Raw genomic sequence first — 26,302 nt, 5'->3', positions numbered from 1 at the left:
CATTTTTCTCCATGTATAGCAGGACACTTTGTGCTCGGGTAGTGTAACCGAGTGTTGCGATCACTTTGATAAGCCTACAACTTTTGGCAAGTTTAATTTTGTTATCAAAGCATCTAAACTTACAACAAACAGCACACAAACCATGTTTGTGTTTACCGCTGCAAAGTTTTTTCGCTGACATCCCTGTCCGGATAGATGCTTGTCTAAACTGTCGCACAAATGGAAATGGTGCCCAGCGAGGAGAACCAGTTCGTACCCAAAGAGGTGAGGTTATCATGGACCATGCCCAGGTCGGAGACTCGGCCACTGGGCGTTAGCTGTCACCCTCTTAGACCATGCTCATTAATAATTAAAAAACTTTTGTATCACTTTGGGAGTTTGCGATCTTGGTGTATCATTTGGAAGCTAACTCTCAGCTGCTAACTGTTAGCTAAACACGACTTGGACGGCCTATCATGACATGGCTAACTAACGTAATAGCTAACGTCGGTTAGCGGCTAGTTTCACCGCATCTCAGACAAAGTGAGTCTATAACAGCAGCTAAAGCTTTAGCAAAATTAGCATCACGTCTTCTGGCTCTCTATTCTTGCTTTCTGGTAATTGATAACTCCAGAGCTGTTCAAATTTTGCGGTTGACATCATGTTACTCCCATAAAATAAAGACGACAGTTGTCAACATCAGTTAGCCAACTTGCAACTAACATTAGCTAGCTGTATTCGGCTAGCATAGATCGTTAGCTTTTTAAGTCTGGTTAATGGCAACAACTCTCGCCAATGTAGATGTTTTTGAAGTTGGCAAATGCAAACAGCTACATCGATGGAGCAGACTGCCAGTGTTGAAGCAACGTCTTTCCCTATGTTACGTTAATAATAATGTACACTTTGAGTCCTTCTAGTCCGTATCAGCAATTGTTTTGAACTTCTAGCTTTTCTGTGAACGTTACCGTTAGCTTGTCAAATTTGCAAGCTAGCGCTAATTTTAGCGGATTTGACTAGCTAACGTTCATGAAGGTGCGACGTTAGCAGAGATGTAATTTGCCTGCGCCTCGCGTTAAAACAAAAATAGTCGCCTTTTCTTGTTTCTCTACATCATTGGCGAACTCATTTGTCAGAATGTTAAATATTGTAGCCTTTGGCTGTGCATCCTGCCATGTATGGCTTGTTTGTTAGCCAACGTACAGTTACAACATCCTAGCATTAGCTACATTAAACAATTACAATCTATAAGATTGTACTGTGCTGTCATGTTTTCCACTCATGTAATAAATGAATCGGCTGTTGGTGCTGCAAACAGCATTAATCGTTACCAGATGGTAATTCGGTTGCTGACATGTTGCCTCAGGTAAACAGTGTGATTTTAACATACACGTCCTATGGCATGGTAATCATGTTCATGTGTTATTTTAGGGTTACTACAAGTTATTTGGAGTCCCAGTATGTCTTTCTGGGTGTTTTCTATAGCACCCTGGCTGCATTTACGTCAGCTGCGGAGTCATACTTCATGCACAGGACGTCACTCGTTGACATTAAGGCTGGTGGGAAAATTGGATTTGATGATGCAGCACTGCACACTTATTCAATTTCAATAAGTTTCATAATGCAACCAGTTAATAGATTATCCGTCTGATTTTCTGAAACCCTGGGGGGGAAGCCTTTTTCAAAACAAGGATAGTTTGAGCTTGTAAGGATGAAATGGGTTTGTTCATTTATCTCTTTGCAGGCAAAACAGGATTTTCTTAGACCTTAAGACTTTCAGCACTTAAGAAATCAAGTTTGACTGGTAAAGAAATGCTAGAGATAGTTAATTATAGAGAATGGATAATGGATGATGGAATGACATAATTTAGTTCCTGGATATGCATTGTATAATTTTTTTCCCACAGTCTGTTTATTATCTTTTTTTGAAACTAGAAATACAAGTTATTTTACAACTTTTGAAATGCAAACATTTAACTGTCACACACAGACTATTTGAAATAAATACTCAAATAAGACAGAAAACACCCTCCTTCCTCTTGTTGAACTTATTTATTTTTGTTTGTTCGTAAGATTTATTTATTAATTTTTGTTTGCCTTGGGTAATTGGTTTTTTTTCAACAACAAATAAATTCTTATAAATTCTATTCTGTCACTCTATAGACACGCTGGTAGGACAGGGACATAAAACCAAGTGAAATGTAAAACTGGACTGAAATTGATGGTGAAGTTACAAATTATTGACTTATGGTGTGGAACAAGACATGAAGTGGGGTGCAGGTAATTTAAGATGTAGTTTGGTGTTGAGACTGGATGGCAGTGGTGGTGTGGTGTTCTGGGATATCAGCGGACACTCAGAGCTTTCTCTTGATGCCATGGACCCAACTGAAAGAACCATTTATGAGGAGAGACACCCTTTTAATATCCCCAGTCATATAGTCACACATACAGCCCTGCAATATATAAAATGGATGACTACTGAGTGACTTTGTGCTTTGATGGATTTAGAAAGTGTTGAAGCAATACTGGCATATCCTCATGCTCTGTCATAATAAGAATAGCATATCATTTATCTTTGCAAGATGCATGTAGTAAAATTGCCTTTTGTAATGCATCAAAGGAATTCAGGGTTAATCATTAATGTTTGCAAGTCAGAAACTTACTCCCACGTGAAAAGTCACTTCCCTTTTATGCTATGTTGCCACGTGTTCCAAGCTGCAGTATATAATACTGTAACGCGAGGTGTTACATATTGGTTTGTTTTGCATGTACAAGTCGAAACTAGCCAAAACAAACAAACAATTTTATTGATGATGTTAAATGGATTTTCTTGGCCCCACAGGAGTTTCCTAATGTTGTAGTTAAATGTTAAGGAACATTGTTCTAGCTACTTCATGTTTTGACTTGGTCAAGATGTCTGTCTTCAGGCAGAAGCTAAAGCAAATGTATGTAAAACCCTCTTTTTTAGTTCTTAAACTTTAACTGACAGGCTGTCAGTGGTCTCTAAAGAAACTACCAATATAAGGTAGCTTATTTATTTTGTTGAGTCACAATTTAAAACAGATTTAGCCATACATATTTGCAATGACATGTTCATTGACATCGCCTCATCTGTCTTTTCAACCGCTCTCAATGGCTAGTGTCCCCATAGATTTACTAGCCGCTGTCACTACTTGCCAAAAACATTGTTTGGATACAGTAATCCATCCAAATTGGTAGCTGGTTTCTTTTCGTGTGTGTCAGGTCCAGTTGTGCCATCTACAATAAATAGTATGTCAATCAGAATATTGGCTGAGGTTAATTTTAGTACCCGCATCTCTGTTTTTGTGTGCATGCCATGCACAGTAACACTACATTGTATGAATAGGTGTTCATGGATACCAACATTTCACAACATTGTAGCCTATCATTATTTTTTGTGCCATTTAGGATTGGTAACAGCTGTGAGGAAATACTGCATGTGCTTTGCAGTACCTGTGGCTTCATGTCAGCACCTTGTGATTATATCCATGGTAAAAATAACCTTTAATCTCATAATACACTTGTGTGCAGCGACTTTATAGGACCTGTCAGTCACATTTTGCCAAGACCACAAACCTCATAAAGACGTTGCAAAAAAAGGAATTGCTTGAAAATAGTCTTGTAATTGTGATCTTTTCACCTGCCAAGATGTTTTAATTTGCCAGTCATACAGTGATAGGTGTACTTGGCCAACAAGTCAACATAATTTAGCCTAAATGGAATTTTGAGGCTAATTGGTCAAAAATGTTTTACAACTTATTTCCTTGTTGTGTTTGTTTTAATTTGTTCTTTAACCTAACTATCTCCATATATTATCAGGGTGTCTTTTGGAGTAGCAGGCAGAGTATTTTTGATGAGATGAAGAGGATTTCTCAGGTAGCCATACCTTCTGTGTGGTGTGGAAGAGACATAAAGCATGGTGTTAAACAGATGCATGATGCAGCACCGTGACGACCTTCTCCAGAAGTCAGCCTCACAAACAACAGCTTTATCAAACATAAGACAACATGAAATATTAACCATTGAAATGACATCCTGGAAATTGTGTCCTGTAAAAATCTGTCTGTGGACTGTTCTCAGTTTTTCTTCATCAGTAAGCCATAATTTAATTCACCAATGTTTAATATAATCTTCAAGGCCAATATGTCATGGTTATACCACAGCAATAATTTTAAATCCTGCTTTAAGTGTACAACAGTTTTCAATACTCTGTCAGTATTCACAATTTTATTCAATCCTCTCCTAAACTTTCTTTTTAAACTGCATATGATTTTTATGGTTGTTGATTGCCTTTCTAAACTTCAGTTTCATCTGTTGTTTATGCAGCAGCACAGTAACTTTAAACACCAAACATTTGTTAGTTACTGGTAATCACCAATCCCTGAGGCAAGAGAAGCTGGCCTGGCCTCATATTTGCATGCTTGGTACAGTTGCACCTGTAGAGTGAGCTTTTCTGCCAGTTTTTTTGCTACTTTGTTTTTCAGCCTGCAAATCATTTGAACCTGAACCTGGTACTGTGTGCATACCAGACTAATCAGAAAACAAACTATGGGGAGTGTTCTAATGACGAAGCATGTCAGCAGCTGCATGTACTGCATTGTTTCGACATATTGTGGACAGTTTGGTTTAGATTAGACCACCTGTCGTTGTTTTTCTGTTTTGAAAATCCCAACAAAACATCATTGACATCCCAGCAAGCGGGCTTGTCCAGTCATGTATAGGAAGGTTTCCTGGTGGTCAGTGAATGACCAATGGTCGTGGATTGACCAGCCTACTTGAAAAAGAGGTCTTTGTCAAGGAATTTCCTAATGAACCTTGAAAAAAAACAAACAAAATAATGCAAATTGTCATTGCGTGTGGTTACATGAACATAAATCACCTGTTTATGAGGCTTATCCCATGTAGGATCATATTTGGGAAATTCTGTTTACATAAGCACAGAGAAATCAGATTATTCGTGTTCTGAATAGATCCCAGTTTCTTTCAGAGTACTTAAGCTAAGGTATTCTGGTTTCTCATAAATGGAATATGGTGCTGACACGCTCAAACACATAAATGGGATTCTTGAAAAACCCGTTCATAAATGGGTAATTCATGTCCATGTAAAGGCACTCGTTTTTGGAGATGAGTCTTGCATGTCACCAACACATCAGTATGTTTTATTGTGAACAATATTTGCATTTGATAACACTTAAACTCTAGAAAATGCTCTGGGGCGCACTCTGGCACAAACAGGGCCTTTCGGAAATTCGGAGCACTGTTGGAATATACTGTTCGGTTATCCAGAGCACCGCACTTTCGGAGAGTCAGAGTGTTATCTCGGCATCCGTGTGGGGAGAAGGAGCAGCAGAGCGCCGAATGGATTGAATATGTGATTAATTACACCCCTCTTTAACTCATGTAGAAGTAGAACGCGCCGTGTCTTCAAACAACAGCTCTCTCATTTTAGTGTGCAGCATCAGATTAAATTTAAGAATGCACCCAAAGTTTTAAGGAGAGCTCTTCTGGTTTAATATATTTAGTCATTATGGCCAACGGTTTTATTTTATCAAACATACGTAACTGTTAATTGGTCCAGTGAAAACATGCAGTTTTCAGTTTAAAGAATTATCTCTTCATTAGGGATGGCTATCGTCTGAAATTTACTGACACTAATGCCATTGTGCTGCCAGATTATTATTTTTGCACAGATACCAATATTAGAATTTTTTTTTTTGATTTGTTATTTTGAGGAATAGAAACGGGAAAAGAAACATTCTTGAATGTTATATTTTATGGCAATACAAAAAGCTGAACAGGAACTTTTCCCTTACAAAATAGTCTAACATTAGCAACATTTTCATTAAAATTAATAAATAAACATATCACAAACCTAATGACATTTTATTTTCCTTTTTCAGAAACGTGTTACTAGTAGGTCATATTAGTACAGAGGCACGACATGAGGTGGTATTTGTCTTTTGTGCATTGTGTATTTATGATGACGACATTTGTTGCACAGCCTTACTAATCATTCATTCTAACGCTTAGCTATTAACCAGTTCACGGTGCTCACAACACAGAATACAGAGTAAAAAATGTAGGCAGTACCTTATGATAATTTCTTCCCCTTTTTATCTCGATTTGCAGATCCAAAATGCAGCTGAGGAGCCCAGAGTGCTGTGTATCATTCAGGACATCACCAGTGCAAAGACGGTCAATGAGAGGCTGACCCTCAACCTGCCAGCTTCCACCACCCTCTCCAAACTCTATGAAGATGTTGCCCACAAAGTGGGATATGTGAAAACCACTTTTGACCTTGCCTGGGGAAATACACCGGACATGGTTAGCAAATGCTTCATTCATCTGGACAGTTTTTTGTTTCTGCCACCGTATGATAATTTCCACATAAACCTACACAGCTATCAGTGTAATGATGAATCCCTTAAAATCAAAAGGTTGGGTCTAGGTAAAAGTTGCATGTCAGGGTTTCAGCATGATGCTAAGGTGGCACTTAACAGGTGGTGGAGGTAACTTGGCAGGTAAAAGAGTTTTTCTTTGTGTGATTGTGTGTTGAAAATGTGATGTATGCAGTCAGCAGAAGCCTTTTACAACTCCCACTTGACATACATGTTGCCACAAAAACACAGTTGATTTAACCTAGCTTGGTGGTGAAAGCTCTGTATTTGAATAATAGCTTTGATATTTTTTGTTTGTATTAGGTGTCAGCTCAGTTATGGTTAAAGCTGCACTGATCAATATTATTATATTAAGAGTGGATCAAGTAATAATCCGTAATGTGAAAAGTGATGTTTTTAGAAATTGGCTTCTAGAGAATTATCAATCAACTCGGAAGTTCACATCAGCCTTACAGAGCAGTTTATTGTCTCTCACCTCATTGTTTTGGGTTTACAGCCCGCAACTTGACTATTTTGGTTTCGTTTCACTGCTTCACACCTCTTATAAACACTACAGCTATACCAGAATCAGGATTTTCAGTCAGAGAAATAAAGTGTAGATCCAGATCATAGTTCTGTTATGAAATCCTAGTGCACCTCTGAGTGTCTCTCTCACAATAAGTCACATGGGATGACAGTAGAGGGGGTTGCACCAACATGTGGCTCCAAAGTGGTTTAGCCGACTTTGCTGCATTCAGCGCTGGAGCTGAGAGCTCAGCAATGCCCTGCCCTCCAATTCCATCACCCATAAGATATAAGAAAAGACATAAGATACTTTATGTATCATTTTAGATGCACCACGAAATTATGTTTGGCAACTCTCATGCTGTCAGCTGCACACAAACAAAATTAAACATTAAATGAAACCTAAGTTAGAACATTAAGATTAAGTATAAGATAGAACTAAAAATAATGACAAGATAAAATAGTGACAAATAATTCTAAGCATAAATTATAATAATAATGATAACAAAAAGTGTGTCTTATATATCAATAAATAAATGGCAGCAGCAGGTTTAAAGTGCATTTTGACTTTAGTCATTGCAGGATATAAAGTGTGTTAAATGCACGTACCCATAATGCATGCATGCACGTACGTGCACGTACATGCACGTACGTGCATGCATTATGGAGGAGAGGGTGATTGAGGCTACAACTCTGGGAAAAAAGAAGCTATTCCTCAGTCTGTTAGTTTGAATGGTTTGTTTCTGCTTCTGTCATAGACAAATTGCAATTCGACTCAAGGGCTTCTGGACTGATGTTTTGAATCATCAGCATTATGGGGGAAGCCCCCAATGACATTTAGCTCTTAAAGAGCCAGATATTTCCCTCATCTGGAAAAAAGAGAGAATGTCGTTACTCCTCAGGTGGCCAGAAACACAACTCTAAGCAAATGTCAATGGAGTGTCAGCTGCATATGCTGTCAGTGTTAGTTTGTTAGTACTGTGTTTATAGCAGAACAGAAGTGCAGCTGTAAGTTAATGTTTTGGCGGGGTGTTGTTGAGCTCAGGCTAAGTATTTCAGGTGAACCCTGGTGAGATTCATAATAATGGCCTCCAGCCTGTATATGCAGTGAGTTTATGTGAGGACTAATAGCCCCTGCCACTTCTACACTGGGAGGGCCGTGTCACCACATCATGACCCCAGTGAGGCTGATAGTGGTAGAGATATAAAAGCCAGATAGCGACAACTTTTTTTTATGCCATGTGCTATCAGTGTTCGAAAATGAATTTTGCCACTGCATTGTGTCTACAAAGAAAGCAAACCGTGTAAGAATGGTGTTGCAAAGAGAAAGCACTCTCACATGAACGAATGCATGTGCGCCCTCTGTGTTGAGTACGAGTTTGTTCTGTTGTCTATGTTTGTGTATATACTACATCCTTTTCTTAAATGAGCACAGGCTAATCCTGCTGCTGACCCAGGCCAAAGCCCAGGTGCTGTATCTGTTGTTATCTCACTGAGTAGGTCAGTGGATTAAGCTACTGTATGTTTCCACTGCAGCACTTGTTCCCAGCTCACCCGGGAGAAAGACAGAAAGTCTTCTGCTACATAGCATTGCTCACATGTTGGCTTCAAGCTACTTTCATCGCTCGCGTCAATACAGGGAATTTGCTGAAAATGAGTTCAGGGGGAATATAAGTCTTCTTGTGAGTTCAGCTAGTTTGTAGTGTTGTACACTTGTTTTAAATATTTTGTTGCTGTTGATTTTTCTGCATATTCCATAGTTTGTTGTTTTACTGTGATATTTGTTTTTATTCTGCCTCCATTTAGGCACCACTGGATCACAGCAGTGAGATGTCCCTCTCAGATTCTGGGTTTGAGCCTGGTGGTAAGAGGAATTTCCTGCAGCTCACAGACAAAGATGGAGAGCAGCCCCAGATTGCATCGGTGAGTAGTACAAGATTAACAAAATGAGTTCCTAATTTCTTGAAGGGGAGTTGTCTTGCTTTTCCTTATTTTATGTTTTATATATACATACTTTATATGTAATGTTACAATGTCTGAAGTTCATATTAAATGTGGCCAAAGTTGTAAATAGCAAATGTAAGTCAAAGTAATCCCTGTAAGCAAAGATCTCAGACTCCAGACCCTTTGTTCATTCTTTTTCAACTACTACTTTTGAGACAAGCTCGGTTCCTTGACAGATTTCGTCATGTGGTCATCTGCTCCATGCACGTCAGTGCAAGTGTCACCATTACTTAACTTACACTGCTACATAAAGCTACATGCTAACGTCAGGGAAACGTGATTTTATTATTGCTTATGTTGTCAATGTTTCCCCGATTTCTGATCAAGTTTCTGCTGGAACACGTCCAGTTGTATAGATCTTGATTTGGAAGCTTTCACTGGATATGTTTCACATTAGAAAGGTCTAGCTTTTGTCCGTCACAGTTATTCCCCAGCTTTTTGACAGTGAAGATTCACAGCAATATGGAAGTACAGGAAATGTTGACCAATCAGAGAAGACAAGACTTTTTTAATGGGGGGCTGAAAGAGACAGGTGCTTAAATAGTGCAACTCAGACAGAGGGTGAATACTGGTGTTCCAGCACAGTGTTAAAGTGATTTTTTGAAAATCTAAGCAGGTAAAATGATCTAGTTGAAACCCAAAATACAAGTGCGAACCTGAAAATTAGCATAATGGATCCTCTTTTAATAATATATGTTTGCTTTTAGGTCTAGTACATTGAGATTGGTTTTGGAGACTAAAGATATTTAATTAAAACGTCCCTCTCTGTATGTGTGCAGGATGAGTCGGGAACAGCAGATAGCAGTGGACTGGATGACAGCTCCCAGGAAAGGTTTATTGGGCCCCTACCGAGAGACGGCACTGCGGGCTGCAGTGGTGACTACAGCAGTCCATCTTACTCTTACTCGTCCATCCTCAATAAATCTGAAACAGGTGAGGTTTTAGCACCTGCAGAAAATGTGACTTTTCTCCTTCTATACAACTGCAACTGTCTTACTTCTTGTCTCTTGTCTCCCCTGCCCCCTCCGACTGTAGGCTATGTGGGCTTGGTCAACCAAGCTATGACCTGCTACTTGAACAGTCTTCTACAAACGCTGTTCATGACCCCAGAGTTCAGAAATGCGCTCTACAAGTAAGGAACTATGCTTATAGAAGTGTTTGTGAAGTTTTACTTGCAAAGTACAATTTATAAAAATTCTTTTATAACTTCTGTCTGACTTCAGCTGGGAGTTTGAGGAGTCAGAAGAGGATCCAGTCACGAGTATCCCCTATCAGCTGCAAAGGCTGTTTGTTTTGCTGCAGACCAGCAAGAAGCGGGCCATCGAGACCACTGATGTGACACGGAGCTTTGGCTGGGACAGCAGTGAGGGTGAGCCTTTGTACTCTACTGTGACCAGACTCGCATGGCTTATGTGAAAGAGAGACCAAGTCCCCCTGCATCTGTACACTCATTTACACTTTTTGGTTTTTAGCTTGGCAGCAGCATGACGTCCAGGAGCTGTGCAGGGTCATGTTTGACGCCCTGGAGCAAAAGTGGAAGCAGACAGAGCAGGTAGGAGAGAGCAACAAGCTCTCTTAGACTTCTGACAACAAAATTTCAGCAGCCAGTCTGCGGGGGCCCCAACCTCCCACAACCGAAACAAAAGAGCTACTGTGGGAAATGTGAAATGGGCCAGTAAGCCCCTGGGTTAGCTGTTTCTTATCTCAAGACTGAATTATAAACTGCAAACACTTAATCCAGTGTGCGTATTTACAGCCATGTGGTCGGTACACATGAGCTCCTGGTTAGCACAGAATAAATGCATGTGATGAAGCCCCATTTTAAAAAATAACATAATGGATTCGATTTTATTCTAGCCTACTTTTCAGAAGTTTACAGTTAAAGTTAAAATTTAAAATTAAAAGTCATTTTAAGATGACCTATGAAGAGTAAGCATTCCTTTCACCCCAATCTAGATTTAAGATATTTATACATTTTTAGATGTCCTTTACTTTAGAGCCAGTGGAAACAGTTGTCTTGTTGAGCTGCAGATAACACTATCCCTGTTGCTAGTTGACTGTAACCTGATCAACTGCAGTGCAAAGCAGGCCATAGTTGGATTGCCTGTTACAAAAGTTACAAAAATTGTTGGACATGCCATTTGGGCAACAAGAGCTCGGAGTAAGTATTAGCATTAACAGAGTGGCACTGATCAGTGTGTCATTTCATGCTGCATTTCTGTTGATTGGTTAGTAGACATAGGTCGTAACAGCAGTCACACTGTGGGATGGTCATCCTACATTTTTCTCACTGTGCAACGTAGGACAACCGTTTTAGAGCCACGACTAAAGATATCGGCAAGTTTGTTTGACGATAGTTATCTTTTTTCTGGGACAGCCCAGAATTGCACAGTATCTACGGGGCTCTAGGGAAGGTAGTTTCAGACACCATAAGGTGATTCAACAAGCACTCCTTTTGTAGAATAGTATCAAATGTTGGAACACCCAGAAGCTCACCTGGTATAGTGCGCGTTCAATGTACAGAGGCTGTATCCAGTTGGTATCACATATTACAACTTAAGTCAGGCTCAAACTATAAAAGTTTAAAAACCCTAACCGATTTTGAAATCAGTTTGGATCCCCCACATTAGTAGAAACTTCGCAGATGTTCTCCTCTCTATTCTCAAACATGCACACACTACAGGATAATCGTGCCAGAGCGAGCGTGAATTCACATGATACCTCACATGATGTTATGGGAAAGCAGATGTAAACAAAACAGTATGACGTGGTGCAACAACTTGCTGTAATGTTAATGCTTTGCACTGAAAAAAAAAAAACAAAAGCAGAAGGCTTATTGAGTTGGAATGAGGAAATAGTGTGGGAGGGTTAGTCTATTCTCCAGGGAGAGCTGGAGATGAGATCATATCAATTAGTTTTGATATCTTTCAACAGTAGTTTTCTTGTGAACTTTAATCTGAAGGACTGGAATGTTTACAGTTGTTTTGCGACATTGTCAGCTGCTCCTTACTGACGTAATCATAACGATTATCATCCAGATATGAAATCCTGATTATCAAACATGTTTAAAATTATCGGTGCAGCCCTGATGAGTTGGTGAGCAGGTGATCTGACTGTAAGCATCTCACATTAGGAAAAATTCTTTGCTGATCATTGGTACTAACTAAAGTCCCAGACCAGATTTGTCCTCCAATTATCATGAGGGGTTAACTTGGGATAAAGTGGCCCAAAACTACTGTTGTCTGAATCTGGCTTTAGACCAAGCTACAAAAGTCTGACATCATAGGGCTTAGCCTGGTGAACTGAGTCTGACATGTCCTAAAATGCCTTCTGATTTCGGTAACAACAGAGAATTTTCTTTCATTAGAACAAACTTTGCTGTTCTCAGATTCTTACCACTATTGGGGCAAAACATTCAAAATAGTTTTTAATGTATTTATCCAACAGTTTTGTGTGACAGTTAGCGTCACACGGCAACTATTACGTAACACTGCCTCCTTTTAGTGAGAATATGTTGCGGGATCAGAACATTTTGTTGCCCAAACAGATGCTGAATTGTTTTAAGTGAAACATGGCTGCAAAGGCCTGACTGTCATGCCTCCGTATCCTCAGGCTGACCTGATCAACCAGCTGTACCAGGGGAAGCTGAAGGATTATGTCCGTTGTTTGGAGTGTGGCTATGAGAGCTGGAGGATTGATACTTACCTGGACATCCCTCTTGTGATCCGACCCTTTGGAGCCAGCCAGGCCTACGGCAGCGTGGTGTGTTTTCTCTCGACTTTTCATTTCTTTAAACATTTAACACATTAAATTGAAAGGCAGTAAAGACTCAGAGAACATTAGACATTCACAACTACATCAAGCCAGCTTTTAATTCGGTACTTGCAACTCATTTGAATATTGTGTATGACCATTAAGTGTTTTGTCCTCTTCTAAATGGAGCTGAAATGATTTTTCTCTGCTACAGGAAGAGGCTTTGCAGGCATTCATCCAACCAGAAACTCTGGATGGGCCCAATCAATACTTCTGTGAACGCTGCAAAAAGAAATGTGACGCACGGAAGGTTAGCACACAGAAAATGTGGCATGGGAGTCACAAGACAAGTGTTCTGCTATTGACCCGACTGATTCTTTGATAAATGCTTCTTTTCACAGGGTCTGAGATTTCTGCACTTCCCCTACCTGCTGACGCTACAGCTGAAGCGATTTGATTTTGACTACACCACTATGCATCGCATCAAGCTCAATGACCGCATGACTTTCCCTGAGGAGCTCGACATGAGTCCATTCATCGATGTGGAAGATGAGGTGAGAGCAGCGATGGCAGCACCCGTTTTCATCACCATGATTCTCTTAATGTGTCTTATTAAACAACAATATCTTGATGTGATTATAAACTGTGGTGAAGGGGAAAAAATGTTTCTCGCATTTCACTTTTGTGTGTATTTTTTTCCATCCTGAAACATTTTTATCAGGTTGCTGATAAGTATCTCATAAGGCAAAACATTTTCAGGTGTATTCTACAGGATATTCTCAAAAGCTTTCCCTCCAGAAATTTATAACGTACAGGACTGATATCCTTTACATACCAATATATCTTGTTAGTGAACAACATGTGATACCTCTATATAACTGCAGTTTGATGCCTCCCGCTGGCAACAAGTTTTCAGTTTGTCCGAAATTTGGTGGTCACCCGCTGTGAGCTTACAGAACATGTTTTTGGCTGTAACTCAAGAATTAATACGCTGATTATGCCACAACTTCACACAAATGTCTACTAATATAATAATGAAGCAATTACATTTTTATATCCAAAAGGGTAAAAGTCAACTTCACTGTGACATCATAATGTTCTGCAAAAGCACCTGGCCATTATTCAACGTCATAACTCAGGAACAGAATGGGAGACATTTAAGAGATATTGAACTGGTGACATTAATCTTAGGTGCCAACAAACTGTGCTGATTGTGTAGATCTTCTGTGCTGCCGGGTGGAAAATGTGTGTGAAGCATCCACAGTTTAAATTTGCAAGTTCTTTGCAACAATATATAAAGATAAATTTATAGTTAATAAAATGTATTGAATTCGGTTTAAGTCCTCACTACTGTGGCTCAGGAGCTAGACAGAGTCGTTCACTAATCGGAAGGTTGGCAGTAGCCTTGGCCAGCAGTGTGTGAATGTGTGTGTAAATGTGACTTGTAGTATGAGAGTGCTATGAGTGGATAAATGACTAGAAAAGCACTATACAAGTACATGTCCATATCATGAGTCTGGACAGACATGGATAAACTGCAGCTTCTCTGGTAGAAAAAGGCATATAAGCACAAGGCCGTAATTCTAAATTTGTAAATTACAGTTCTTCTTTGTTCAGCAATATGACACAACAACAGCATTTTGGTCACAAAGACAACACCTCATATGTTAAAGGCGTCTTTTGTTTTTCTGTCTGTTAAGATGTTATCAAGAAAAAGGAATACATATGGAGCAAGTTTATGACACATTTTAACCCATCTAGCATTGCTCTTAAAATTTTGTCCTCTAGAAGTCACCTCAGACAGAGAGCTGCACTGACAGCGGAGCAGAGAATGAAGGCAGTTGCCACAGCGACCAGATGAGCAACGATTTTTCCACCGATGACTGTGTGGATGAGGGCATCTGCTTGGACAGCACCGGCAGTGCAGAGAGAGTGCTCAAACCAAAGGTGTCATCTTGATCATCCATGAAATAGATATTGTTTATTACTGTTGATATCCTTTCTTAGTTTTGGGCTCGGATTTGAGTTCTTTTCATATTGGGTTTTTTTCAGACACGGAGCAAATTGCATGCAATTTAGAGCGTGGCTGTCTTAAGGATAGAAGTGTTGCCACTTTCGCAGGCTGACGTGGACACAGTCGAGTTTAACAAAGCAAGTTCAACCAAACAAAAGATCAGATTTTAATTGGTTTCATCTTAGCCAGAACTGCTCATTAGGAGTGGCTGGGACATTTTGCATATGGCCAATATGAGCTACACATGGGGCAAACCCCTGAGCAAGTGAGTGGGAGAACACAGATGCAGATAGTTTCATACCAAAAATTAGGTGTGATTGATTCAAGATTCAAAGTGTTTATTGTCATATGCACAGTATGGAAACATGTTTCCCTGTACAATGAAATTCTTACTTTGCTGTCCACAGAATGCCTAACATGCAGCAAATATAAAAGAAATATGAAATAGAAATTTAGAAATTTACAATAGAACAAATAACACAAGTGTAAAGGCACTAAACAATTTTAAGTAGCAGCATTTAAAGTACAGGACAGCAGGTAAAAACGTAGAAAGAAAAGTAGAAAGAACAGTGCAAATAAAACAGTACAGTGCAAATTCGAACAGTGCAATTGTGCATTGTGCATGTAATTGTGATTGAATGTTCGAGTGCAAAACTGATGGGGATCACAAGTTAAGACTTTCACAGCCACCTGATCTCAACACAATTGAACAGATTTTAGGTTACCGTGTTACACATAATACCACCGTCATCAAAACTCATCTCTGTGTTGTTTTTTTTTTCATTATTGTCTCCCATTTGAAGTTGCTGTAGCAATATTGTAGTGACTCGTGGAAATATTATTGAGCGACTGTCGGCTGTGAGACAAAGCTGAAAATTGATGCCTTACTTCCCCGTTCTTGTTACACGAGATGTCTGTCTTTCATTCATAATGTGCACTGCACTTTCTACATGATGATTCAGCCAACATTTTGCAGGTCATGATGGTTTTTTACATAAAATTTAATTACAAGCTGTATCTCTCCCCCTCTGTGTATACTTTCTTCATTTGCACGCTCAGTGTCTCAGTGTTGAGCATCAACAATATACAGCTTCATTGTTGCCTTTATATGAACAATAAGGTTTTCTCTGTCCTCAGAGCTTGCTGACCTTTGAGCTGTTCTCTGTCATGGTCCATTCTGGGAGCGCTGCGGGTGGCCACTACTACGCCTGCATCAAATCCTTCAGTGATGGCCAGTGGTACAGTTTCAATGATCAACACGTTAGCAAGGTCAGCCTCAGCCCTTGAGCAACCTGTTTTGTCCTCCTACAGCAGTTAAATGTCAGGCAGAGTGAGTCACCGGACTGTATTGGTCTGTGAACATGACTGTGTTAGTCATCAGTTTGTAATGAACTAAGTAAACACTGTTGTTTTAACATTCTACTTATCATTAACATGGTAGTATCTGTTGAGTCGTTCATGCGTCAGGGCACTTCTCTTTGGCAGATCACCCAAGATGATATCAGAAAGACATATGGGGGGTCCTCAGGGAGCAGAGGCTATTATTCTGGTGCCTTTGCAAGGTGAGTTGTTTTCAGCACATCATAAGCATACAGTATATTGGCCAAGTGAATACAATAATAATAAGCTGGACTTGTTAGTGTATCTGTGTTGAAATATGGTTCTTGTTCATTCTATGTTCATTGTTCAGTGTTTTCTTTACATATATTTTACTTCATTCATTAAAAAGACATCTTTTTTTTCTACCAACAGCTCTACAAATGCATATATGCTGATTTATAGATTGAAAGATCCCTCAAGGAATGCAAGTAAGAAATCAATTCATTTTAATGTGCCATTGCTAATGCCCAAATTACTTGTGCCTTTATGGTAGTGTTACGCCCAAGCCATGCCACCTACATCTCCCTGTGCGTGATAGCTACTTCGCTAAACGTCTGTAGCTTACACACGTGGTGTCCACATAGACAGCGCTGCTGCTGTGGTGCTGCCTGCCTGCCAGCCCTATATTTTTGAGTTTGCTCTTGATAATGACCATCAAAAATGGATTTTTCCAAACAAATGTCGGGATTCTGTGCACAGAAATGCTAGAGGCCTTTGAAACTGAAACAGGAAGTGTTACATTCAATATATATATATATATTTAATGTCTGTTACATATTCTACAGATACAGGCATTGAAATTGTTAAAATGTGGAAATTTACTGGTAAACTGCAGAATCTCTAGATGAGCTGGAGCCAAGCTGTGCTTGAGCTGCGTTTCAGCTGCACTAACGCTGGCTGTGTGGCTGCTCTGTTGCCATGAGCGGCAAAGTGAAAAAGAAAAAAGATAAGATAAAAAGATAAAAACTTTATTGACACCACACTGGGGAAATTCACTTGTCACAGCAGCTCAAACAGTGACAAGTGAATTTCCCCAGTGTGGGATCAATAAAGTTTCCACAATGCACAGATGTTGCACAGGTTCGTGTTTTGGCCCCCACTGATCAATTGGATCATTCAGTGAGGATTTTTCCAGCCCTCATATTGAATGAGCCAACTGCTGGAGGTCTTGTCCTATAATCTGCGCCACACCTGAAGAAACCACTGCATCCCTTTGGTGTGGCAAGCTTATGCAGATGTTTTTCTGTTTTGATCGGAATCTTATTGTTTCTATTACTAGGACTGCTTTGACTCTGCTAGTCCTAGAATTAGTATGTAGTAGTATTAGTATTAAACACTGTTTGTCCTGTCTACAGAGTATTCATCTGTGGAAGACTTCCCAGAGCACATAAAGAATTTGGTTCAGAAGGAGAAAGAATCCGAAGAGCAGGAGAAGAGACAGAGGGAGATTGAGCGCAACACTTGCAAGGTGCATGGTCCTTTGGTTTGGTTCAAGATCCTTTGTTTAGCGTCTGAGTGAGGATCAGTTGACGCACTGCCTGTCTTTTAGAAAATAGTTAAACTATTTTTGCTCTCCTGTGTTCTACCTTCAGATAAAGCTTTTCTGCATGCATCCTGTAAAGATGATGATGGAGAGCAAGCTGGAAGTACACAAGGACAAAACTCTCAGAGAAGCAAGAGAGATGGCCTATAAGGTTTGTTGGTTTATTGTTGGTCTTCACCACCTGATTTTTCCAACAGCATAGCTAATCCATGAATTAAGTTCCTGCAGCAGACCTTAGATTCTTGAATGTTGGAGGATCTTTCAGTCACAAAGGAGACTTTATAAAAAAAAGTTAATATTGTGTTAGTACAACTGTATCACTGTGTTTGCTCTGTTCCTCAGCTGATGGAGCTGGAGGGGGTGGTGCCTTTGGACTGCTGCCGCTTGGTAAAGTATGATGAGTTCCACGAGTACCTGGAGCGTTCTTACGAAGGTGAGGAGGACACACCGATGGGCCTGCTGCTCGGAGGAGTCAAGTCCTCGTATATGTTCGACCTGCTACTCGAAACCCGCAAACCAGAGCAGGTTTTCCAGCCTTACAAACCTGGAGGTCAGTGGCCTATTACTGTTGAGTCACATACATAACGTTGTACTTTGTGCTGCACAGGTAATTGCGTGCACTTACTAAAAACAACTTAATTATTAAATTAAAGCCCACGAAGCAGAGTCATGACTGTGCAGCCTCTCTGTTTTTTGCAGATCAGCTCTGACGGGTAGGAGCAAATAAACATGACACCAGTATTACCCTGCAATTCTGAATGTGACAATATTCTGAAATTGATGTAGGCCATATAAACAGCATACTATGTTTAAATCTTACAAATCAGGCCGTTTTCTAAATTCTCTGATAAAGACATGGGATATGCCGATATTTTTCGGGTTTTAGGAGCATTATTTGGTCATGTATACAGCCAATTTGGAATATAAGTCTCAACTGGGCTTTTTCACTGCAGTTTGCGACAAACGGCCTCCCATCTGTTTACGGCCGGCACCGTGTGTTGTCATGGATATGTTGTATGCAAACCAACTTGCCAACAGTTTGCAAACCTGTGGTAGAGATGTATGTTAAATAAAATCCTGCATATCTACGCTTACTTTAAAGATGATGAAAGACGGATATCAACAGGTTTTTGGATATGTGCAAATATCGCAGTACCAACTTTTTCAAGAAGGTGAACAAAGTAAAGTCCAACAAGTCTGCCAGTGGTAGGAAACTGTGAAAAAAAGAATCGTATTTAGATACAAAGAATCAATATGACAAGCGGCTCCAGCTGTTCTACTTCTTCATATTTTGATGCAATAAAGGGCATGTTAGGGCAAGTTAATCGGAATACACATGACTGCATGTAAACAGGAGTGTTAGGGGAGTTTTCATTTCGATTAGACATGTAAACAGCTTATTAGGAATAATGTCTTTTGGTATAATGGCAAAAAACAGACTATTTATTGTATGTAAACATTCTCAGTGATGGCTTTAGATGTGACATAATGCCAAGCACATAAATGTAGTCATGTTATGTTTGTTTGGGTGTGCTTCTGATTTTCTACAGAGGTGATGGTGAAGGTTCATGTTGTGGATCTGAAGAGTGAGACCATCGCCACTCCAATCAGTGTTCGGGCGTACCTGAACCAGACAATCACTGAATTCAAACAGCTTATTGCACAGGTTTTCTTTACAGCTTATGTTTTCAGTACATTTTTCCTTCCTTAACTTTTCATTTTAAGCATCAACACATAAAAATGTGTAAAATAAATTGTGTACATTAGCCATGAGAATGTGAGATAAGTCCATCAGACTTAAATCTTCTATATGTGTGTCTTTCCAGGCTACAGGGCTGTCGGCAGAAAACATGCGCGTGGTCCTGGAGCGCTGCTACAATGATCTCCGACTCCTGTATGTTCCAAACAAGACACTGAAAGCTGAGGGGTTCTTCAGGAGTAACAAGGTCTCTACATATCCTATAATTCTCTCTTGTCCTTTTATTTCCATTTATTATGCCAGTTTTGTGTCTCAAGCATTTTTGACCTTTTTTCCATTTTATTTTTCATCAGGTTTTTGTAGAGAGCTCCGAGTCAGCAGATCACGAGGTTGCTTTCACTGACTCACTCTTGTGGAAACTGTTGGATCGTCACGGGAACACGATCCGGCTTCTGGTATTGCTGCCCGAGCAGTCTCCTGGTACCTTGGCCAACAGGACTCTTTGCCAAAAAGTAGGAGGTGACTCTGATGCATCCTTTGAAGGTTCAAAGGGTAACAGGAAATCTGTGGAAGCAATCCTTGAGGAGAGCACAGAAAAGTTAAAGAATCTGTCTCTGCAGCAGCAGCAGGGCTCCAGCACCAGTGACAGCCAGAAAAGCTCTGACGCCAGCGACTTTGAACATATCGAATCCCCGACTCAAGAGGCTGACTCAAACTCCTCTCTCTGCGTGGCTGCAGACAGCAGAGAGTTGGAGAACCGGATCAGGGCAACAGCTGGGGGCAGCAGTGGCGCCTCCTCTGACCCTGAGAACCACTTTGCCTGTGAGGAGCGCTCGGACTCTGAGGTGAACAATGACCGCAGCACAAGCTCAGTGGACAGCGACATTCTGAGCTCCAGCCACAGCAGTGACACGCTGTGCAATGCAGACAGCGGGCCCATACAGCTGGCCAACGGCTTGGACTCGCACAGCATCACAAGTAGCCGTCGCTCCAAAGCACACGAGGGTAAAAAAGAGACCTGGGACACCGCAGAGGAAGACTCCGGAACAGACAGCGAGTATGACGACAACGGGAAGAGCAAGGCCGAGGCTCAGTACCTGTACTTCAGAACAGAGCCTTGTTCTCAGGATGACTCCTCGTCAGATGCACAAAAATGTACGACTCTGCTATTTATGATGTAGTTTAAACGACCAGCGTGGAGGATCAGTGAGGTTTCAGATTGCAATCGACTGAATACACCTTTCCCCGATCTGTTCCTTTCCCAGGAAAACATAGGAAAACGTGTAAAGCCCTCTCTAGAGCCAGTGTTTGGTGTTTGGTTCATTTGTCCTGCTACTGTAGCAACATGGCAGGCTCCTGTTCACTACGTAGATATAAATGGCTTATTCTACGCTTACGAAAACATATGTCCTTTTTACACAGAGATCATGTTATAGGGCAGCTTCCAAGTCCTGTCTTTATGCCTCCTGTGCATTTCTGCACAGAACCAAACAGCATCCCGAATCGTGGAACCAAAAGAATAGAGGGGCATGATGTTTAATACAACAGCCTCAATGACAATATGACAATAACAATCATTTAGCTTCCCTGTTAGATGGCGGCTGATCTTGTCCTCTGGTCGGAGGGTAAGGAGCTCCTGAATCCTGTTGATTTCCCAATTTGCAGATATTTATGGCAGCTCTTCTTCCTCTTAGTATTAGCAGCTAACTGCTAACAGCTTCTTTTTAAATCTCCCATAGTGGTTCACATGCATAACACACAGTTAAAATTTCACAATCATCCTGCCCGTGATCCTGTCCTGCTGGTTGTCCTGCTTATACAGAGACAGTTTTGGCGCTGTTAATACCTCCCATGGTGGCTTAAAGATAAGACAACTTTGTCCCCCCATTCTATGAACAGCGAGGCGGCATATCAGTGTGATATGTCTGCCTTGAACAGGCAGCGTATAAGTGGCTATTGATTCTTAATTTCCAGTGATTATACGCTAAAGAAAACATAGTTATGAATATCATGTTCCATTTCTGCCAGTAGCTCCCCCTCAGTCCTACACACTGGAGGATTTATCATCCGTAACAAAGGAAAAAATGTTGAAATTAGATATCAGAGGCAACCACAGTGACTGTTTGATTGTACAGAACTTGACTGAACCTGCATTGACAATGTTGTGCCAATTAAAAAAAGATGTTCATCAGTGTTTTTCTTCCTGAAGTGGACAGAAACTCTGGCTGCTAATCTAATAGTTGTTTCTTCTGATCTGCTTCAGCTTTAGTGGTTCACGTGGACAAGAGAATAACATTAGCAGCATTTAAACAGAACCTGGAGCCCTACGTAGGAGTCACCTCCACCCAGTTTAAGGTGTTTCGGGTGTACGCCAACAATCAGGAGTTTGAGAGCGTACGGCTCAACGAAACACTCTCATCATTCTCCGATGATAACAAGGTCAGGATCAGTTTTAGAATTGATTTGTTTTATTTGTTTGTGTTAAAACAAGCCAATACTTGACTTTTACGTTTTATTACTTTCCCTAGATAACTATTCGACTAGGAAGAGCACTGAAAAAGGGTGAATACAGAGTGAAAGTGTATCAGCTTCTTGTGAATGAACCAGAGGTAAGAACTTTTTTTGTCAGTCTGCTCGAGAGGATTGTGGCTGCAATGACCCGAGTTAAGTTGCTGAACACTGTAATCACAAATATTGACAATTTATTCACGTGTCTCTGATTCAGCCCTGCAAGTTCCTTGTGGACACGGTGTTTGCCAAGGGCATGACTGTGAGACAGTCAAAGGAGGAACTGCTCCCTCAGCTGAAAGAGCAGTGCAAGCTTGACCTTAGCATTGACAGGTAAGACTTTATTACTGCACATTGATAAAAAAACAATGGAAGAAAAAGTGTAGTTGCCAACCAAAGCGCATGTGTGTTTTTGTGTGTTTAGTGTTCGTCTCAGGAAAAAGACGTGGAAGAACCCAGGCACAGTGTTTCTGGACTACCATGTCTATGAAGAAGACATCAGCATCTCCTCCAACTGGGAAGTTTTCCTGGAGGTTCTCAGTGGTAACGCTCATTCTGTGGTTTCTTGTTACATGTTACAGTGGGTTATTGTATATTTACATTTTGTTTGTTGTATCTTTAGTTACTACTAAAGCTATGTTACTTAATTTACATTTTAAAATCTAAAAGTACAGTACTGTGCAAAAGTCTAAGGACACCTTAAAGCTTGTTTTTTTAGCAAGGTTATAACATTATACATTATTACAGTGATAAAATTATAACTTGAATTTAGCGTACTTCTTTTTGGAAACCTAATGCATGTATACAGGTAAAAACTAGTGAGAGTGTAGGGAAACGTGTTGTTTCTTCAGGTGAATTTATGGTCTGTTGTGATCTGTTTCTCAGAACCAGAGAAGATGAAGTCCATGTCGCAGCTGGCTGTCCTGACCCGAAGATGGAGTCCCGCTACAATGAAACTGGGGCCCTTCCAGGAAGTTATTCTGGAGAGCAGCAGTGTAGAAGAACTCAAGGAGAAGGTATGTTATATGTTCTCCTGGATGCTTTTTTTTTTATAGTTCGTCACATAATTTATACTGCTCAAACGTCCCATTTATTCAAACGTAAAGACAATGACATTCTCTCACCCTGGTCAACCGACACTGATTACCAAAATGCAGGAAATAAATGACACCATAGAATAAAACAACAGAAACTGTATTCCATAATGAAAGCCGCTGATGCAGTGTCTCAGTACGGTTTCACTGCTGTTCAGATAAACATCGGTTTGGCATTGAGGTTATCATGCACTGTCATTGTCATTCAAAGTAACATCATTAAAGTTTACTTATATTTGAAAATACATTATATCTGGAAAAAAAGTTTTCTCAATCAGCAGATAGTACAAGAGCCATTACTTTGCCTTTTGTGATCAATTTCTTTCTCCTTTTTGCAGCTTAGTGAAATGAGCGATATTCCTCTTGAAAACCTGGAGTTTGCAAAGGTATGCAATCCCTCATACAAGACAGAAATTCTTCTTGTTATTATAGCTTTACTCTCCCATCTTTAAACTATATCATCTTTGACTGAGAATTCATGTCTGTTTTGTACAGGGTAGAGGAACATTTCCTTGTGATATTTCCGTGTTGGAGATCCATCAGGATTTGGACTGGAACCCTAAAGTGTCGACTCTGAACGTGTGGCCTCTGTACATCTGTGACGACGGAGCTGTGGTCTTCTACAGGTAAGGCCATCAGAAGTGCAGCAAGGCAGTGCAGTAAGCAGAGGAAAAGGATTTTTCTGGGGATTATTTGTCTCATTTAAGCTGTGTTTCCATCAAAGGCTTTTGGTATGGTTCCTTTGGAACCAAAAGTGCCACCTACAAAGAGGTACCTAGACCTGTTTCGCATTTCCACACCATTTATCGTCCACAGAACAGGTCTGCAGGCTGGAGTGAAAATGAAGATTAGAATATGAAGTTCACATAATGCGGTCTTATTTATATTCATAATTAATATACATTTTAAACACTTGAACATCCACTCGTTACTAAAACCATATGTCATCCAAGAGAGACAATAAAAACAGATGATTGGTCAAAGTTATATTGAAATTTAAGGTGTGTTGATGGATTCACAGTAACATTATAAGTAAATGTACCACCTTAAAAGTTTCCCACAGTCAGCTCAGTGAATAAAATATTTTTTTCTCTCAGTCTACAGCTGCTGCTAGAGGCTGCAAAACATCATTTCAGTTAATAGTCATAGTTGACAAATGCATGAAAGATGTGGTGGTTCATGGTATGAACAGCAGCCACAGCTCAGCCCTGAACACAGTGTCGATTCTCTATTGACCAATCAACGGACTGCAGTGTTTCTAGCTCCACATTTTAGTACCAGATCTGTGTGCGAGGTACCTCAAGCAGGGGGGTGATAAAAAATGGGAACTGAACCGACCTGCTGGTGGAAACGCCCCATTAGTGCCGTGTGAACACAACCACAGTTTCAGCACTTGAGACTTTTGACTTTGTCACTTGAGATGATCATTTCTGTGATCTTTGCAGGGACAGCACAGAGGAACCTATGGAGCTATCAGAGGAGGAACGCAATGAGCTGATGAAGAAGGAGAGCAGCCGTCTGCTTAAAACTGGACACCGCGTCAGCTACTCACCACGCAAGGAGAAGGCCCTCAAGATCTACCTGGACGGAGGCCCTGCCAAGGACCCAGGGCAGGACTGAGGCACTGAGCTCCGCTCCTCATAATCTGGATCGTCTGGCTGCTGCAGCAGAGCAACCGGGCTACAGGACTCCGTCTAAGTGCCGGGCCTGATAGATACTTGAACATCAAGCAGCATTGTGAGGCTGACGTGCTCTCACCCTCCACTCTGAGCCCTGGGACTGGCTCAGAACCCTGTTGTGCACTATAGTGTATTGTACTGTAAAGTTTAAAGGGAAGTACAAAAGCTATTGAATACAGAAAAAGAATCAAATACTGTATAGACAAATCAAATCAATTGAACGTAAAAGCTCCAGAGATGGATGCAGAGATGTTAGGACTGTGAAATTGGGCTGGAAGGCATCCATCCTGTCTATTTAAGTCTCCCGTCTCCTTTCACATCAGTCTCTCTCACTCTCCTCCCCGTCACTGCGTGCGTTTCCCTTCCTGTTCCTGTTTGGAATAGTGTTGATTCTGATTCATCTGTGACCATCTTGTAAGCTCACACCTCCCGAGCACTGCTCTATTACAGAAATCATTCTTATCTAACTTTGCTCACCTTCCTTTAAATAATAAAACAGCACACACACAACCAAGAACTACTTATCCAGCTTTCCTCTTCTGGCAGACAAGCCTCACTCTCTCAGTGACTCTTAACAACATCATTCACAAGATTTGATGAATCAAAAAAGCAACAATTAAGAATTTGTAAAGCGGAGGTTGTTTCTGCTCCTCTAATGCTCCTGTAATAGCCGGAGTAACGTGTCGTTATGGGTTGTCCTTACTGCTGCTCTTTGTGCTTTATAGGAGCTTTACCTCTGTTACCACTTCCACTAGATTTAATGATACATAGACCATTGGTCCTTGAATACAAAGTACAATGAAACAAAACCAAGTAGACTATGTTAAGGATCTCCTTGTTTTGTTTTTGTTTATTGTAAATTATTTTGCTCCAGACGTAATCATTCAATTAGGTCTTGTGAGGCTCAGGGCACACCTGTGTCTGTATTAACCTTTAATTTAGAGAGAAAGTGGATTTCTTTGTTGTTTCTTTTTGCACCATGTGAACTGGGTGTACATCTCTATTGTCATCCGTGTGTGTGTGTGTGTGTCTGTGTGTGTGTCTGTGTGTGTGTGTGTGTCTGTGTGTGTGTGTGTGTGGGGTGTTGTACTGAGGGGAGGGAGCTCTCTGGGTTTTTTCAGAGAGCGTGAGGTTGTTTTTTTGGCGCTTCTACCTGCTGCTGCTTGATAGACTGACACCAGAGGGTGTACAAAGCCTGCTGGACCTCTCAGTCTGTCCGGGCAACTGGTCTGAGGACTGAAGCTCAGCATCCCAGCCCCCCTCTGGGCTCCTGATGCTGCCACCAGCTACTATTCACTGTAGACATGCCAATATCTGAAGAATATCCTTTTTTTTGTTGTTGTTGATGTTCATTTCTTTGAGATTTAAATCCTGTGTGAAAATAGTTAAAGATGATTTTAGAAAGGAATTAAAATGCTTTTTTTCATAACTGCAGTTTTCTGTCACTGTAAGTTAAAATGAATTAATCAACCCTTTTGAAATCTAAGCAAGTTGGCTTGATTTATGTCAAAAATATGGGAAGACAATGAACAAAGAAAGACGAAATGACCAAAAAAATAGCAAGGATTTTTTTTAAATTTTAAATGTCATTATCATAATTATAAATATTTTTTTCACTGAGAAATTTTCCCCTAGCCTTTTAAAAATAATTTTCTAAATAGATTAATTTACTGCAGTTTTTGGAACATTTCTTGCTCATTGCCTTTTCCCCATGCTTTTGAAAGAAATC

The 26,302-nt window shown here is 40.4% G+C and overlaps 1 protein-coding gene across 1 annotated transcript; it reads left to right on the top strand.

Annotated features, from left to right (window-relative positions):
• On the top strand, positions 1–26,007 carry usp47 (ubiquitin specific peptidase 47). Its single transcript, XM_042488771.1, has 28 exons — positions 1–264; positions 6,127–6,321; positions 8,706–8,822; positions 9,683–9,836; positions 9,939–10,035; positions 10,127–10,272; positions 10,376–10,455; positions 12,516–12,665; positions 12,871–12,966; positions 13,058–13,210; positions 14,445–14,603; positions 15,808–15,939; positions 16,156–16,232; positions 16,423–16,478; positions 17,406–17,518; positions 17,643–17,744; positions 17,936–18,143; positions 19,144–19,259; positions 19,420–19,539; positions 19,646–20,447; positions 21,556–21,731; positions 21,821–21,901; positions 22,018–22,133; positions 22,225–22,343; positions 22,686–22,816; positions 23,233–23,280; positions 23,390–23,520; positions 24,340–26,007. The coding sequence occupies exons 1-28, from the start codon at positions 220–222 to the stop codon at positions 24,512–24,514; spliced, it is 4,095 nt and encodes a 1,364-aa protein (XP_042344705.1). The 5' UTR covers positions 1–219; the 3' UTR covers positions 24,515–26,007.
• Positions 26,008–26,302: the final 295 nt, after the last annotated feature.

Source organism: Plectropomus leopardus, chromosome 1, assembly GCF_008729295.1.
Source record: "Plectropomus leopardus isolate mb chromosome 1, YSFRI_Pleo_2.0, whole genome shotgun sequence".
Lineage (NCBI taxonomy): Eukaryota > Metazoa > Chordata > Actinopteri > Perciformes > Serranidae > Plectropomus > Plectropomus leopardus.
Note: the sequence above shows the minus strand (reverse complement) of the source record. Positions and strands in the feature narration are given on the sequence as shown.